The sequence below is a fragment of the Salvelinus alpinus genome, chromosome 17 (assembly GCF_045679555.1).
Source record: "Salvelinus alpinus chromosome 17, SLU_Salpinus.1, whole genome shotgun sequence".
Taxonomy (NCBI): Eukaryota; Metazoa; Chordata; class Actinopteri; order Salmoniformes; family Salmonidae; genus Salvelinus; species Salvelinus alpinus.
Window position 1 is genome coordinate 33,426,138 of NC_092102.1, and position 16,761 is coordinate 33,442,898.

Consider the following 16,761-nt stretch of genomic DNA (forward strand, 5'->3'; position numbering starts at 1 on the left):
GTGGGGGTGTTGGGTGGTTGTTGGGTCCGTTGAGGCAGCTCTGTTTTCTATTTGTGAGGATTAGGCTGACAGATCTGTATTTGGTTTCTTTGGACTAACTTCAGCTAATCCCCCTCACCTGCACTGAGTGCAGCCCCCTCCCTCCCTTGTCTCCCTTTCCTCTAACCTTACAACCCCCCCATGCTTCACCCTTTGCCCAATACAAACACTCCTCCTGTGACGAGCATATGACTCACTGCACTCTGTCTCCTCAGGTTAAGGCCTCACACTCAACAAAAAATTCTCGCCAAAGGAACCAGTGGGGGTCCCTGCTTCTCTGGACTAGGGGGAAGAAAGAGGACATCTTGTAGGTTTTCTTTCACAGATTTAGTTTTTTTAGGGCGGGCGGGTGAGGGGTGGTTGCTTGTCACCTAGAGATAGCAATTACTTAGCGATTAAGAGCCAATATTGCGGAAGCAGGTTGTCACAGGCCCTCAGGAGTGAAAGGTAGACCTCTTCCCTTCCTGGCTCCCACATCCAGAACAGATTACCTGCGGTAACAATACAGTGACATGGATTTCATGCCTCTAATTGGTTGCCAGATGAAGGGAATGGCCCTAGGCAAATATTAGCAAATTTTAGCTGCAGACAGACAGAGAGAAAGAGGGAGAGACAGACAGACAGACAGACAGACAGACAGACAGACAGACAGACAGACAGACAGACAGACAGACAGACAGACAGACAGACAGACAGACAGACAGACAGACAGACAGACAGACAGAGAGAGAGAGAGAGAGAGAGAGAGAGAGAGAGAGAGAGAGAGAGAGAGAGAGAGAGAGAGAGAGAGAGAGAGAGAGAGAGAGAGAGAGAGAGAGAGAGAGTTAGGGGTGTGAGGCTCTCTGTTTAGTGAGAAATTAAAGCTTCCCCCACTCAGCCCTATGGTGTTGTGAGGAAGGAAGGAATTTGAGGCTCAGGGGTAATTTCGCTGTTGGGGTCACAGAGTACCAAAAAATGTTTGGAGGGTCTTGGGGTGGAGTGCATGCAGTCTGCAGCTGGTGAAGCGATGGCACAGTATAGAGCGACAGACACACACACACACATTCCTTCTAACACACTCCCAATGGAAAGCAGTCACAGAAAATTACAGCCATTTCCTGATCTGTCAGGCACTGCTGTCGCTTCGTGTTTCACAGAAAACACACATGTTCACTTACTCCAAGACAGCTGTTTAGTGTATGTGCTTCTGCTGCACAGCCTTAACAAACACAAAGGCAAGCATAAATAAATTATGGATAACACATGAACAATTTTGCACAACAAGCATATGCCAAAATCAAAGTCCTCAATTTCTAAATTTCAGTCAGACTAGATTAGCCTATGATTTGCATCTGCCCACACACTGTAATAATACACACACACACGCACAGAAAGGAAGGATTATTGGTCAATTTGCAGCAGGCCTCATGTCAGGCCCCCATTAAACTCCCAGTTATCAGCAAAATGCAACTGGAGGTGCTAATGAGGTCTAGTGGGGCGCAATGAAGTGCTAACTAGCGCACACACTCACTGGGAAAATTACAAATTAAAATATCATCAATCAACGTAGACCTAGGCTACTACAGCAGCTTCTTATCGGGGTTGTTCAACATAATATCTAATATCAACACCTTCCTAAAATTGAGCCTCAATTCTTTGGGGCATGTACTCTACAAGGTGTCAAAAGCGTTCCACAGGGATGCTGGCCCATGTTGACTCCAATGCTTCCCACAGTTGGCTGGATGTCCTTCGGGTGCTGGACCATTCTTGATACACATGGGAAACTGTTGAGTGTGAAAAACCCAGCAGCATTGCAGTTCTTGACACACTCAAACCGGTGCACCTGGCATCTACTACCATAACCTGTTCAAAGGCACTAAAATCTTTTGTCTTGCCCATTCACCCTGTGAATTTAAGTCATTTAGCAGACGCTCTTATCCAGAGCGACTTACAAATTGGTGCATTCACCTTATGATATCCAGTGGAACAACCACTTTACAATAGTGCATCTAACTCTTTTAAGGGGGGGGGGGGGGGGGGGGGTTAGAAGGATTACTTTATCCTATCCTAGGTATTCCTTAAAGAGGTGGGGTTTCAGGTGTCAGGTGGGGTTTCAGGTGCCACTTCCCTCTAAACTGATGGAAGTGGATTTAACACGTGACATCAATAAAGGATCATAGCTTTCACCTGGAATGAAAACCAGGTGTTCCTAATGTTTGGTATACTCTGTGTACAGTGTATAGAATCATTGTACCATCTCAACAGCTGTGACAAAATATTTTTACTTAAGAATGGGAAGCATAGAAATAGCGGACATAGAACAGACCTAACGCTTCTTAGACTTGCTTCAATGAGAATGACAGATCTATAACTCACATTTCTATGTGAATTTGGTGGGGTCGCCCAAAATGTTACATATTGCAGCTTTAAAACCTCTTGAAGCTAGGGGGCAGAATTTTTATGTTTGGAAAAATAATGTTCCCAATGTAAGCTGCCTATTTCTCAGGTCCAGATGCTAGAATATGCATATACAGAGTAGGATAGAAAACACTCTAAAGTTTCCAAAACTGTCAAAATATTGTCTGTGAGTATAACAGAACTGATTTTGCAGGTGAAAACCTGAGGAAATCCAACCCGGAAGTGCCTTTTATTTTGATAAATCACTGTTCCATTGACTGCCTTTCGTCCATTTAAAGGGATATCAACCAGATTCCTTTTCCTATGGCTTCCTCAGGGTGTGAACAGTCTTTAGACATAGTTTCAAGCTTTTATTCTGAAAAATGAACGAGATTTATCAAATCGCGTCAGTGGATAGCGGAATGTCCTTCCATTAGTTAATGCGCGTGAAAGTTGTAGCTCGACATTTTCTTTATCTCTGTTATTGAATAGTTTACCGTCCGGTTGAAATATTATCGATTATTTATGTTAAAAACAACCTGAGGATTGATTATTAAAAACATTTGACATGTTTCTACGAACTCTAAGGATACTATTTGGAATTTGTGTCAACCCTTGCTGACCTGCCTAAGGCTGTGGAATACTGAACATAATGCGCCAAACAAATGGAGGTTTTTTGATATAAAAATAATCTTTATCGAACAAAAGGAACATTTATTGTGTAACTGGGAGTCTTGTGAATGCAAACATCCGAAGATCATCAAAGGTAAGCGATGAATTTTATTGCTTTTCTGACTTTGTGACCAATCTATATTGCTGCTAGGTGTTCGTAATGTTTTGTCTAGTAATCGATAAACTCACACAAATGCTTGGATTGCTTTCGCTGTAAAGCATATTTTCAAAATCTGACACGACAGGTGGATTAACAACAAGCTAAACTGTGTTTTGCTATATTGCACTTGTGATTTCATGAATATAATTTATTTTTGCAATTTTTGGGGAATTTGGCGCTCTGCAATTCAGCGGTTGTTGATGAAAATGATCCCACTAAAGGGATCCGTGCATCAAGTTAATTAACAAAAAAAGTGTAAACTGTAGCCACTTATTTCCCTTCATAGTTCGTTTCCCTAAGCATGACCATCATCCACATAGGCTACCAAAATTTTACCAAACATAGCTGTTTTGTGTCAGCAATTGGACATTGTTCTGGACATTGTTCCACTTTACCCTACCATAAGAACAAAAGGGTGCATTTAGGTTACTCACTCCACGGAAGGGAAGACTGCTGCTACCTCGTTCGCTCTCTTTGGTCTCCAACCAAGTTGCATGAATAAATGGATGAGCAAACAGAAGTGTATAGGACATTCAACTCTTGAAGGACAGTGGATGTTGATGATCATATAAGTGATTCTTTATTTTTAAACGTAAAACCAACGCATCTCGGCCCTAGCTTTAGGGTTATACAGAGTGAAAAATGAATAGGAGGCTGGTTTATTTTTTTCTTCTTCTAAATGATCACTTGACTGCGGGCCATAGCCCGGTGCATCAGTATAATCTTACTCTTAACTGTTGAACATTGTAGGCCTACTGAGTACTGACCCATTTTACCACACATGCTACGAAATGGGGTTAGTTATCATGATCTTGAGCCTACTCTCTGAACATGTCTTGTGTGTAGTCTTTGAGCAGCTCACATACCCCGCCAATCTTGGGTGCGTTCGTAAATTCGCTCTGGCGAGTGAGGTCAGAGTGAGCTATTCTCTCGTTCGTGTCTGGAAGTAGCTAGCAAGCTAGCCAACGTTAGCCAGTCAGCTTGGGTGCATGACTGCGGTTGTGGTTCAGAACGCTCGGATCAACCCTACTCACTGGCCAGACCGTCCAGTGTGCGCTCGGAACGCCCCGAGAGCGAAACGCTCTGAATTGATGAACGGACAATCTGATTTATGCTCTGAATTTACGAACGCCCAGAGCATACTCCGATCACACTCTGGCACTCTAGATTGAATTTACGAACACACCCCTTGTGTGTGGATTTGATTTCGCGCCAAACAACATTATTCCACGCGCGAGTTTGCTCTCGGTTAACATATACATGTACGGACGCCCTATTCATATTAATTTAATTCCGTTGTAAGTCCCTCCACACGAATGGAATCAAACATGTCTGAACAGTTCGTTGAAATTGAGAATTTCGGCCTTGAGTTGTTGGAAAATGTTTTGATATGATGATGGAACCTCAACACAGCCATGAGGAAGTCAGCAGGTAATTTTGGCATATTTTTCTTTCTACACCGTGTGATTCACAGACAACCCTTGCGGATGTGATATCATTGCCTCGGCTAGGTCTATCTACAGCACAGTTTGATAAGGCTGGTGTGGGCCAGGGCCCATAGCCTAGGCTATTAGGTTACATATACACATTTTATTATAATCTAGACAATATCAAGGCGGACGGCAAGTAGTCTAGTGGTTAGAGCGTTGGGCCAGTAATCGAAAGGTTGCTAGATTACCCGAGTTGACAAGGTAAAAATCTGTCCTTTTGAACAAGGCACTTGTTAGCCCACTAGGCCGTCTTTGTAAATACGAATTTGTTCTTAACTGACTTGCCTAGTGCTTGTAGTTTTTACTATGCCGTAGTCTTTATTTTCATAATTGAGTTGAAACTTTAAAGGATACATTTTAACGTGGTTAGGCTTATGAAAAAATGATAGGATTGTTTGAATCAGTTTTGAATTTGTGGTCCACCGATTTTCCCATTAGTTACTGGCTACTACTAGTTATACCTATCACCAAGGTTTATTTGGTAATTTCTTATGTGCAGCCAGGAAGTTTTAATCCTCATTGAAAAGGTGATTCTAGAGATAGTCACCTGTCTGTCCAAAGATGAAGCGCCAGTTTTGGTCCTACCCAACCGATCCAGCTGGGCCAATGTAAGGTAAGTCACTCACTTTGTTACTATAATGTCAAGCTTTTGGGCCATACTCACTCTGTTTGACCTTTAGCAAGATAAACATGTAAAACAGATGTCTTATTTATGTTATGTAAATACAGAATAACCTAGTAAAGTTACATTTGAAATAAGTGGTCATGTTGTGTAAACTGAACTTTGCACTCAATTTGATAAATCAGGTTCTGCAAGTGGTCTAAATTGCTGTTAAATGCATTTGGAGGAAATCCTTTAGTTCTTTGATCTCTCATTCTATCTGAATGTGTAAGAGAGCTAAGAAGTCAAAAGGGATTGGTGGGGTGGAAATTGTGTCAATAGAATCACCTAAAGTTTGGAACCGTAATCCTTGAAGCTGAAATAACTTCCTGACTGAATAGGTGTCAGTTTGATTAAATATTTAAAAAGCACCAGCTACACATACAAACACACACACAAATCTGGCAGTTTGTGGAGGTCTTTAATGTGCACAGGCTGTGGAGATTTCATGCTTAGAACAAAGTGAACTGTCTGGTTGAGTCTACATCAAACCTCCTGACAGCTTAAAGCACATTCTGGCTCGGCCCTTTCAAATGTGAGAATCCCACAGATAGGGAGGCAAAGGTTTCACAGAGGAAATGCAGTCGAGGTATGGGGGAGGCCTATCACAGGTATCCCCCAGGGTTTGTGATTCTTCTAAGAAGGATCATAAAGGTAGCGGGCTCCTTTACAAAGCTGATCAAAGATAGGAGACCAAATGTTCAGATTTTGTAAATAATTAATACTTTTTTTGTCTTCTTTCCGAACTTTGAGTTTTGACAAAGCCGTTGGCCTTCAAATGACTACTGGAAGTTCTGTCACCACAGTTCGGAGCAACTGTTCCTCGTCTGTCACTAAATTTGGTGAGAAGAAAGACACACCACTGCCCCCCCCCCCCCCCCTGTCTCTCTCTCTCACTTCCCCCTTCCCTCAGCTGTGCACAGAAAAAGTTACATTATTTAAATTCACAAACTTTAAACTACTCTAAGGAATTTAATCAGCCCTACTTTATGTGGCTTTCATTCTTATCCTCTCTGGGCTTACATGAACTAATTGCAAAAACTGCAACGACATGGTATGTCTTATGCTGCTGACAGACAGAAATATTATGGTCAGAGAAGCTTTCCTGGATCAGTTTTATTCACTATGGATTTCATTATCCATCCTAAAGAAAATCCTGAATTAACTACTTTGATGATGAAATGACCTATCATCAGATATCATAGGGGATTGATTGAATGGTTTTCTAGACTGTACTGGTATATTACAATATACTGGTAGCCTATAATACAGATGTTTAACTGGGTTTTCTATGCAGGGCACATTCTCAAGGTTCTATCCACCATCTACAAACTTGTGCAGAGCAACGTATATGCCACAAAAAGGTAATGTCTTGTCAGATAGCCAACGCATAAAAAAATACATTCTTGCCTTAACACCAGTACTTTGAGAAGTAGTTCTCTTGTTTGCACAGGGACATCTATTACAACGACACACAGCTTTTTGGTTCACAGAGGACTGTCGATTCCATTGTGGATGACATCTCCTGCATGCTCAAGGTTCCACGCAGAAGACTACATGTGGTGTGTATAGTATGTGAGTGTGTGTGTGCGTTTGTGAGAGTACAATTTCAGTTCAAGAGGAGGCAACAATGGCCTGATATTGAATAAAATCATACTAAAACATTTGGAAATACCTTTTGATACGACATGTTATGATTAGTTCAGGGCTAACACATGAAAGCACTCAGTTACTTTCATATTTTTAGCCTATTTTCTGCCTCGTACAGGAAGCAACTGTGTATGTATTTTCCATTATTTCCATGATCAAAGAGCAATGAAATTCAACTTGACTCAAAAGCATTGTCGTTTGTGTGTGCACGTGTGTGTGTGTGTGTGTGTTTATTAACGGTCTCCAGCTAGCTACGTCCAAGGGCTTCATCTCAGGTGATCTTTGTTACCTGGAGGAGGACAGCACCAAGGTGGACTGCCACTCCAACTCCACTGTAAGTCCCACTAACACTAAATACATTCCCCCAACATCTCAGTATCGTCACAGTATGGTCATATGCCTGTTGAATATGCATATAATGTCAGGGAAAGGGAAAGGGGGTTACCTAGTCAGTTGTACAACTGAAATGTGTCTTCCGCATTTAACCCAACCCTTCTGAATCAGAGAGGTGCGGGGGGCTACCTTAATCGACATCCACGTCTTCCGTGCCCGGGGAACAGTGGGTTAACTGCCTTGTTCAGGGGTTAGATACCTATAATGTTACAATATACAGTATCATCATTCGCCATGAATGTTTAACAGTGCTAAACCTCTCCCATTTCAATGCCATAACAGAGGTCTCTAGTCTCAGCCAAACTTAATAAATCCTGTGTTCACCTCTTTCTGGCCACAATCTCCAGGTTCAACCAATGAACTAATCACTCGGTCTATAGAATAATTGTTCAGAAAACCCAAAAAAACTCAAACAGTTTACTTGTATTCTATCTACTGTTTGTGGGTTGCATAAATCAACTGACACCCAAACAGCTAGATTAATTTCTCATTATATTTTTGTTGTTGTTTGAAAGCTAACAGTAACTTGCTATGTTGATAATTGTGTCTCTTAATTGTGTTCTCAGGCTACTCCAGTCTCTTCTAATGTTGGCGGGATCAGGAGTATCCTTTATAATCATGTCAGCTATTTCAGCAATATTGTAAAGAGCTTGTAAGACTTCCTTCCTCTTTTAACTAACACCTCCCACTCTTATCTATTGGTGAGGAAGAGTCCATCAGTCATGTTTGTGTTCACCTTGACCTGTTCTCCAGACATTGTGTCATCTGCTAAGTTTGTTTTGATAGTGGAGAAGGACGCCACCTTCCAGAAACTGCTCGATGATGACTTTTGCACCAAGTTATCTCCTTGCATCATGATCACAGTATGTCCTACTTATGGTTTTATTTTGAGCTATTGCTTTAAATGTAATGTGTTAATCATATGACTTATTATAAATCTGTTATGTGTTTGTGTCAGGGTAAAGGTGTCCCGGATGTGAACAGCAGGCTGATGGTGAGAAAGCTTTGGGACACCCTGCGCATCCCTATATTTGCTCTGGTGGATGCTGACCCTTACGGTAATACTCTCCACTCTTTTATCCTATCAAAGACACACACACACACACAGGGGTTGCGTGTCCTGCTCAGCCAACAGGCCTCTCTGATGTGTCAGGGTGGTTAGAATGGGAATTGTGTTGGTGTGTTCTAGCACAGTGGAATCATCACACTGGGGCCCCTGGACTCACTGACACTGACTGTCCCTCTCCATACAGCACCTCTCTGCCCCCCTCCGCTCTCCTCACATCACATTGCGAGTCGCATGTGTAACACTTTACTTTGTTCTCTGTCCCCTTAGCTACATATCTCAGAGGATAATTGCTCTGGTATGGTGGTGATTGTATCGTGTCTCTTTTTGTCTTTCTCTCATTTTCCCAGGCATTGAGATCATGTGCATCTACAAGTACGGATCAGTGGTGAGTCCTGCCATGCCTGTGTATTTCTGTACATTATCCAACGTGGCTTGTGCAGTGTCTCGGTGCAAGAAATATGTAATTATTCTGGTCTCTTAAGTTGAAAAAAGGGAGCAGTCAACTATATCTGAGCATTTGAAGTGACATGAAGGGTAAAAGTAAAGTGATTGCGTGGGATCTCATTTGTGTGAGGTTTTTGTATGTGAGTGCATTTATGATCATGTGTGTTTCTGGTTTATATGATTATACCCCAGGTGGACTTGTGTGTCTGAATGTGTGTGTGATTTTATGTACGATATGCATGTCAGTGGCTTGCAAAAGTATTCACCCCCTTGGCATTTTTCCTATTTTGTTGCCTTACAACCTGGAATTAACATGGATGTTTTGGGGGTTGTATCATTTGATTTACATAACATGCCTACCACTTTGAAGATGCAAAATATTTTTTCTTGTGAAACAAACAAGAAATAAGACAGAAAAACTGAACTTGAGCGTGCATAACTATTCACCCCCCCAAAGTCAATTACGGCTGCAAGTCTCTTGGGGTATGTCTCTATAAGCTTGGCACATCTAGCCACTGGGATTTTTGCCCATTCTTCAAGGCAAAACTGCTCCAGCTCCTTCAAGTTGGATTGGTTCCGCTGGTGTACAGCAATCTTTAAGTCATACCACAGATTCTCAATTGGATTAAGGCCTGGTCTTTGACTAGGCCATTCCAAGACATTTAAATGTTTCCCGTTAAACCACTCGAGTGTTGCTTTAGCAGTATGCTTAGGGTCATTGTCCTGCTGGAAGGTGAACCTCCGTCCCAGTCTCAAATCTCTGGAAGACTGAAACAGGTTTCCCTCAAGAATTTCCCTGTATTTAGCGTCATCCATCATTCCTTCAATTCTGACCAGTTTCCCAGTCCCTGCTGATAAAAAATGGGGATGGTGTTCTCGGGGTGATCAGAGGTGTTGGGTTTGCGCCAGACATAGCGTTTTCCCTGATGGCCAAAAGGTTCAATTTTAGTCTCATCTGACCAGAGTACCTTCTTCCATATGTTTGGGGAGTCTCCCACATGCCTTTTGGCAAACACCAAAACACTGTTTTCTGTCCACTCTTCTGTAAAGCCCAGCTCTGTGGATTGTAAGGCTTAAAGTGGTCCTATGGACAGATACTCCAATCTTCCCTGTGGAGCTTTGCAGCTCCTTCAGGGTTATCTTTGGTGTCTTTGTTGCCTCTCTGATTAATGCCCCCTTTGCCTGGTCCGTGAGTTTTGGTGGGCGGCCCTCTCTTGGCAAGTTTGTTGTGGTGCCATATTCTTTAAAAAAAATTATAATGGATTTAATGGTGCTCCGTGGGATGTTCAACATTTCTGATATTTTTTTATAACCCAACCCTGATCTGTACTTCTCCACAACTTTGTTCCTGACCTGTTTGGAGAGCCCCTTGGTCTTCATGGTGCCGCTTGCTTGGTGGTGCCCCTTGCTTAGTGGTGTTGCAGACTCTGGGGCCTTTCAAAACAGGTGTATATATAAAGAGAGATCATGCAACAGATCATGTGACATTTAGATTGCACACAGGTTGACTATATTTAACTAATTATGTGACTTCTGAAGGTAATTGGTTGCACCAGATCTTAATTAGGGGCTTCATAGCAAAGGGGGTGAATACATATGCACGCACCACTTTTCCGTTTAGTTTTTTATTTATTTTTTGAAACAAGTTCTTTTTTTCATTTCACTTCACCAGTTTGAATTATTTTGTGTATGTCCATTACATGAAATCCAAATATAAATCAATTTAAATTACAGGTTGTAATGCAACAAAATAGGAAAAACGACCAAGGGGGATGAATACTTTTGCAAGGAACTGTATATGGTTGTATGTATTCACATATGTGTGTTTTATGAACAATTTGTCAACCTGTCGATCTGTCTGGTTGTGTATTCACGTGTTTCTGTGTGTCTATCTTTCCCCTCAGGCCATGTCATTTCAGGCCCACAGTCTGACCGTCCCCAGCGTTATGTGGCTAGGCCTCCTCCCCTCTGACCTCCAGAGGTTTGGAGACAACCACTCGCTACTTCCTCCTTCCTACCTCTAATTGGGATTATATTCTGGGGATTTGGAGATTGTTTGTTTTGGTTTCTGTTGCTGTTGCCTTCGCTTGTTTCTCTCTCCCTGAGGAGCTGTTTTGGAGTGTATATTGAGTTTTAAGTATATGTCAGCTAGAGCAGTCTTAGCCTGAAAAGGGGGTTTTGACATAAGTCAAGTTTAATTGTAGTCTGCAAGCCTGCTCCTCCTAAGACTCTAACTGTACAGGGCATAATCAAAAGCATCCACATTTTATACAGTTTGGACAGAAATGGAGAGAGCCGTAACTTTGTCAGGATATTTCCTTTGTTTCAGTTGTAGCAACTGAATGATTATTTCTATCTTAATATGGTCATTCAGAAGACCATCATCCAAAGCTATTTACAGTTAAGATAATTTTGTATGTCTCATAATATGACTGTTCATGTCTTGAACGAACTGAATTGAAAACTGTACTGATCATAACCCTTCTGTACTTTAGATTGAGAGTACCTGAGGATGCTCTGATCCCCCTCACACAGAGAGACCAGAATAAACTGACCAGCCTGCTGAAGAGACCCTACCTGGCCTGCCAACCTGCCTGGCAGAAAGAGGTCAGAGGGGGGAGGGCTACCATTTATGAGTGGTTTACATACAATAGAAATATGGAAAGGTAGAATATGTGCAGTCAGTCTGTTATTAGAGAAAAGGGAGAAGAAAGTTAAAGAACAGAATGTGTGCAGTCAATCAAATGTATTTATAAAGCCCTTCTTACATCAGCTGATGTCACAAAGTGCTGTACAGAAACCTAGCTTAAAACCCCAAACAGCAAGCAATGCAGGTGTAGAAGCACAATGGCTAGGCAAAACTCCCTAGAAAGGTATGAACCTAGGAAGAAACCTAGAGAGGAACCAGGCTATGAAGGGTGGCCAGTTTTCATAGCCGATCATTCAGAGTATCTCTACCGCTCCTGCTTTCTCTAGAGAGTTGAAAACAGCAGGTCTGAACAAGGTAGCATGTCCGGTGAACAGGTCAGGGTTCCATAGCCGCAGGCAGAACAGTTGAAACTGGAGCAGCAGCACAGCCAGGTGGACTGGGGACAGCAAGGAGTCATCATGCCAGGTAGTCCTGAGGCATGGTCGTAGGGCTCAGGTCCTCCGAGAGAGAGAGAAGAGAGAGAATTAGAGAGAGCATACTTAAATGCACACAGGACACCGGATAAGGCAGGAGAAATACTCCACATATAACAAACTGACCCTAGCCCCCCGACACATAAACTATTGCAGCATAAATACTGGAAGCTGAGACAGGCGGGGTCGGGAGACACTGGCCCCGTCTGACGATACCCCCGGACAAGGCCAAACAGGCAGGATATAACCCCACCCACTTTGCCAAGGCACAGCCCCCACACCACTTGAGGGATATCTTCAACCACCAACTTACTATCCTGAGACAAGTGTCACGCCCTGACCTTAGTTATCTATGTTTTCTTTATTATTTTGGTTAGGTCAGGGTGTGACGAGGGTGGGTATGCTTGTTTTGTATTGTCTAGGGTTTTTGTATGTCATGGGGTGTTTGTAAGTCTAGGCATATGTAGGTCTATAGTGGCCTGAATTGGTTCCCAATCAGAGGCAGCTGTTTATCGTTGTCTCTGATTGGGGATCATATTTAGGTTGCCATTTTCCCTTGGGTATTTGTGGGTTCTTATTCTATGTTTAGTTGCCTGTCTGCACTAGCCATATTAGCTTCACGGTTTGTTTTGTTCATTTTGTTCAGTGTTCATTCGTTTAAATAAAGAAGAATGTACGCTTATCACGCTGCGGCTTGGTCTCCTCCTTACGACGGACGTGACAACAAGGCCGAGTATAGCCCACGAAGATCTCCCCCACGGCACGAACCCAGGGGGGGCGCCATCCCGGACAGGAAGATCACGTCAGAGACTAAACCCACTCAAGTGACGCACCCCTCCTAGGGACGGCGTGGAAGAGCACCAGTAAGCCAGTGACTCAGCCCCTGTAATAGGGTTTGAGGCAGAGAATCCCAGTGGAGAGAAGTTAACCAGCCAGGCAGAGACAGCAAGGGCGGTTCGTTGCTCCAGTGTCTTTCCGTTTTACCTTCACACTCCCGGGCCAGACCTTACTCAATCATAGGACCTACTGAAGAGATGAGTTTTCAATAAAGACTTAAAGGTTAAGACTGAGTCTGCATCTCTCACATGGATAGGCAGACCATTCCATAAAAATGGAGCTCTATAGGAGAAAGTACTGCCTCCAGCTGTTTGCTTAGAAATTCTAGGGACAGTAAGTTGGCCTGCGTCTTGTGACCGTAGTGTACGTGTAGGTATGTACGGCAGGACCAAATCAGAAAGATTGGTAGGAGCAAGCCCATGTAATGCTTTGTAGGTTAGCAGTAAAACCTTGAAATCAGCCCTAGCCTTAACAGGAAGCCAGTGTAGAGAGGCTAGCACTGGAGTAATATGATCAAATTTTTTGGTTCTAGTCAAGATTCTAGCAGCCTTGTTTAGCACTAACTGAAGTTTATTTAGTGCTTTATCAGTGTACTCGGAAAGTAGAGCATTGCAGTAGTCTAACCTAGAAGTGACAAAAGCATGGATTAATATTTCTGTATCATTTTTGGACAGAAAGTTTCTGATTTTTGCAATGTTACGTAGATGGAAAAAAGCTGTCTTTGAAACAGTATTGATATGTTCGTCAAAAGAGAGATCAGGGTCAATAACGCCGAGGTCCTTCACAGTTTGTTTTTTTAGGCGACTGTACAACCAACCATCAAGCTTAAATTGTCAGATTCAACAGAAGATCTCTTTGTTTCTTGGGACCTAGAACTAGCATCTCTGTTATGTCTGAGTTTAAAAGTAGAACATATGCCTCCATCCACTTCCTCATGTCTGAAACACAGGCTTCCAGGGAGGGCAATTGTGGGGCTTCACCATGTTTCATCGAAATGTACAGCTGTGTGTCGTCCGCATAGCAGTGAAAGTTAACATTATGTTTCCGAATTACATCACCAAGAGGTAAAATATATAGTGAAAACAATAGTGGTCTTAAAACGGAGCCTTGAGGAACACCGAAATTTACAGTTGATTTGTCAGAGGACAAACCATCTACAGAGACAAACTGATATCTTTCCGACAGATAAGATCTAAACCAGGCCAGAACTTGTGTGTGTAGACCAATTTGGGTTTCCAATCTCTCCAAAATAATGTGGTGATCGATGGTATCAAAAGCAGCACTAAGGTCTAGGAGCACGAGGACAGATGCAGAGACTGCAGTCAGTCTGTTATTAGAGATAAGGGAGAGGAAAGTTTTAGAAGATAATGTGTGCTTCGCCCAGTTTGTATTCCCACCTCTCAACCCATTCAGGGAATGGTTGAATGCAATGTGGGTTGGTCTGTTTAGTAAACATGTCCCTAGTCTCCATTACCCTCCTCTGAAGAAACTATACGCTTGTAGTCCTTCACTCCTGTTTTATAAGACTAGGTAGTGTTCTCTTGAGTTTGTTTTTACTACAATTGTGCCATTTTGCAGGTGTGACACAGCACAGTGGAATGTGTTTGAGAGAGCTGTCAGCTCCCTGTTATTTGGGATACTTCAAGACAGATGTTGTGAAATATACTGAACAAAAATATAAACTTCAAAGATTTTACAGAGTTACAGTTCATATAAGGAAATCAGTCACTTGAAATAAACGAATTAGCCCCTCATCTATGGATTTCACTTGACTGGGAAGAGGTGCAGCCATGGGTGGGCCTTGGAGGGCATAGGCCCTACCACTTGGCAGCCAGGCCCATCCACTTGGCAGCCAGGCCCATCCACTTGGCTGCCAGGCCCACCCACTGGGAAGCCAGGCCCAGCCAATCAGAATGTGTTTTTCTCCACAAAAGGGCTTTATTACAGACAGAAATACTCAGCACACCCCTCCTCAGACTATCCCGTAAGTGAAGAAACCGGATGTGGAGGTCGTGGGCTGGCGTGGTTACATGTAGTCTGCGGTTGTGAGGCCGGTTGGAAGTACTGCTAAATTCTCTAAAACGACGTTGGAGGCAGTTTATGGTAGAGAAATTACCATTAAATTATCTGGCAACAGGTCTGGTGGACATTCCTGCAGTCACTATGCCAATTGCACACATCTGTGGCATTGTGTTGTGTGACAAAACTGCACATTTTAAAGTGGCCTTTTATTGTCCCCAGCACAAGGTGCACCTGCGTAATGATCATGCTGTTTAATCAGCTTCATTCTATGCCACACCTGTCAGGTGGATGGATTATCTTGGTTAAGGAAAAATGCTCACTAATAGCAATGTAAACAAATTTGTGCACAGCATTTGAGAGAAATAAGCTTTTTATGCGTATGGAAAATGTCTAGGATTTTTTATTTCAGCTTATGAAACACTTTACATGTTGTATTTATATTTTTGTTCTGTGGTAGATAAGATCACACCTGGTGGTCCAGGATGAACTCTGTTTTCTCATCTTCCTCTTGCACATCTCTTAATTAAGACATGTTTTGTCCTTGTTGCAGATGGAAATGATGCAACGAAGCAAGGTGAAAGCTGAGATCCAGTCCCTGGCCTCCATAGCCCCTGATTTCCTCAGCCGCGTCTACCTGCCAAACAAGCTGCGCTACGGGGGCTGGATATGATCACACACTGCCCTTCTGTGGATGTGGGATTTGATTTGGCTGGATTCAAGCGTGTATGGATGTGGTACAGTTGCAGTGTGTCTGTCTGTGCATATGTCAAGTCTGTCACATAGTGACCTGATACAACATTGTACATCACATTTTTATATTATTGACTATTTTAGGTCATTATATTATATGATGTGTATATTTTACAAAATTATTCTAGATTAGAGTATCAGTCCACCTGAAGTGGCCAATTGACTGTGATTGACTGTGTCCTTGATGGTAATGTATCTGTGGATACTAAAAATGTACATTTTCTGCCACTTGTTGTTAATCACATCAAAATAAAATGTTATTTGTCACATGGTTCATAAGTAACAGGTGTAGCAGTGAAATGCTTACTTACATCAACAGTGAAGAAGTTACTCCAGGATGCTGGCCTTCTAGGCAGAGTTCCTCTGTCCAGTGTCATTGTTCTTCTTCCCATGTTAATCTTTTATTTTTATTGGCCAGTCTGAGATATGGATTTTTCTTTGCAACTCTGCCTAGAAGGCCAGCATCCCGGAGTCGCCTCTTCACTGTTGACATTGAGACTGGTATTTTGCGGGTACTATTTAATGAAGCTGCCAGTTGAGGACTTGTGAGGAATCTGTTTCTCAAACTAGACCCTCTAATGTACTTGTCCTCTTGCTCAGTTGTGCACCGAGGCCTCCCAATCCTCTTTCTATTCGGGTTAGAGCCAGCTTGCTCTGTTCTGTGAAGGGAGTAGTACACAGCGTTGTAGATCTTGGCAATTTCTCACATGAAAAAAGCCTTAATTTCTCAGAACAAGAATAGACTGATGAGTTTCAGAAGAAAGTTATTTGTTTCTGGCCATTTTGAGCCTGTAATCGAACCCACAAATGCTGATGCTCCAGATACTCAACTAGTCTAAAGAGGGCCAGTTGTATTGCTTCTTTAATCAGAACAACAGTTTTCAGCTGTGCTAACATAATTGCAAAAGGGTTTTCTAATGATCAATTAGCCTTTTAAAATGATAAACTTGGATTAGCTAACACAACGTATCATAAGGTGAATGCACCAACTTGTAAGTCGCTCTGGATAAGAGCGTCTGCTAAATGACTTAAATGTAAATGTAAATTGGATCACAGGAGTGATGGTTGCTGATAA

At 42.5% G+C, this 16,761-nt stretch overlaps 1 protein-coding gene across 1 annotated transcript; it reads left to right on the forward strand.

Moving 5' to 3' along the window:
- Nucleotides 1-4,515: 4,515 nt before the first annotated feature.
- spo11 (SPO11 initiator of meiotic double stranded breaks) lies at nucleotides 4,516-15,969 on the forward strand. Its single transcript, XM_071348631.1, has 13 exons — nucleotides 4,516-4,678; nucleotides 5,237-5,350; nucleotides 6,152-6,240; nucleotides 6,696-6,762; nucleotides 6,852-6,960; nucleotides 7,296-7,382; nucleotides 8,008-8,044; nucleotides 8,195-8,304; nucleotides 8,400-8,499; nucleotides 8,858-8,895; nucleotides 10,859-10,935; nucleotides 11,450-11,561; nucleotides 15,487-15,969. The coding sequence occupies exons 1-13, from the start codon at nucleotides 4,638-4,640 to the stop codon at nucleotides 15,604-15,606; spliced, it is 1,101 nt and encodes a 366-aa protein (XP_071204732.1). The 5' UTR covers nucleotides 4,516-4,637; the 3' UTR covers nucleotides 15,607-15,969.
- The last annotated feature ends 792 nt before the right edge of the window (nucleotides 15,970-16,761 follow it).

Coding starts and splice junctions, on each gene's coding strand:
- spo11 (XM_071348631.1), top strand. CDS start 4,638: ATGATGATGGAACCTCAACACAGCCATGAGGAAGTCAGCAG. Junction 6,763..6,851: donor AACGTATATGCCACAAAAAG/GTAATGTCTTGT, acceptor TTGTTTGCACAG/GGACATCTATTACAACGACA. Junction 8,896..10,858: donor TCTACAAGTACGGATCAGTG/GTGAGTCCTGCC, acceptor CTTTCCCCTCAG/GCCATGTCATTTCAGGCCCA.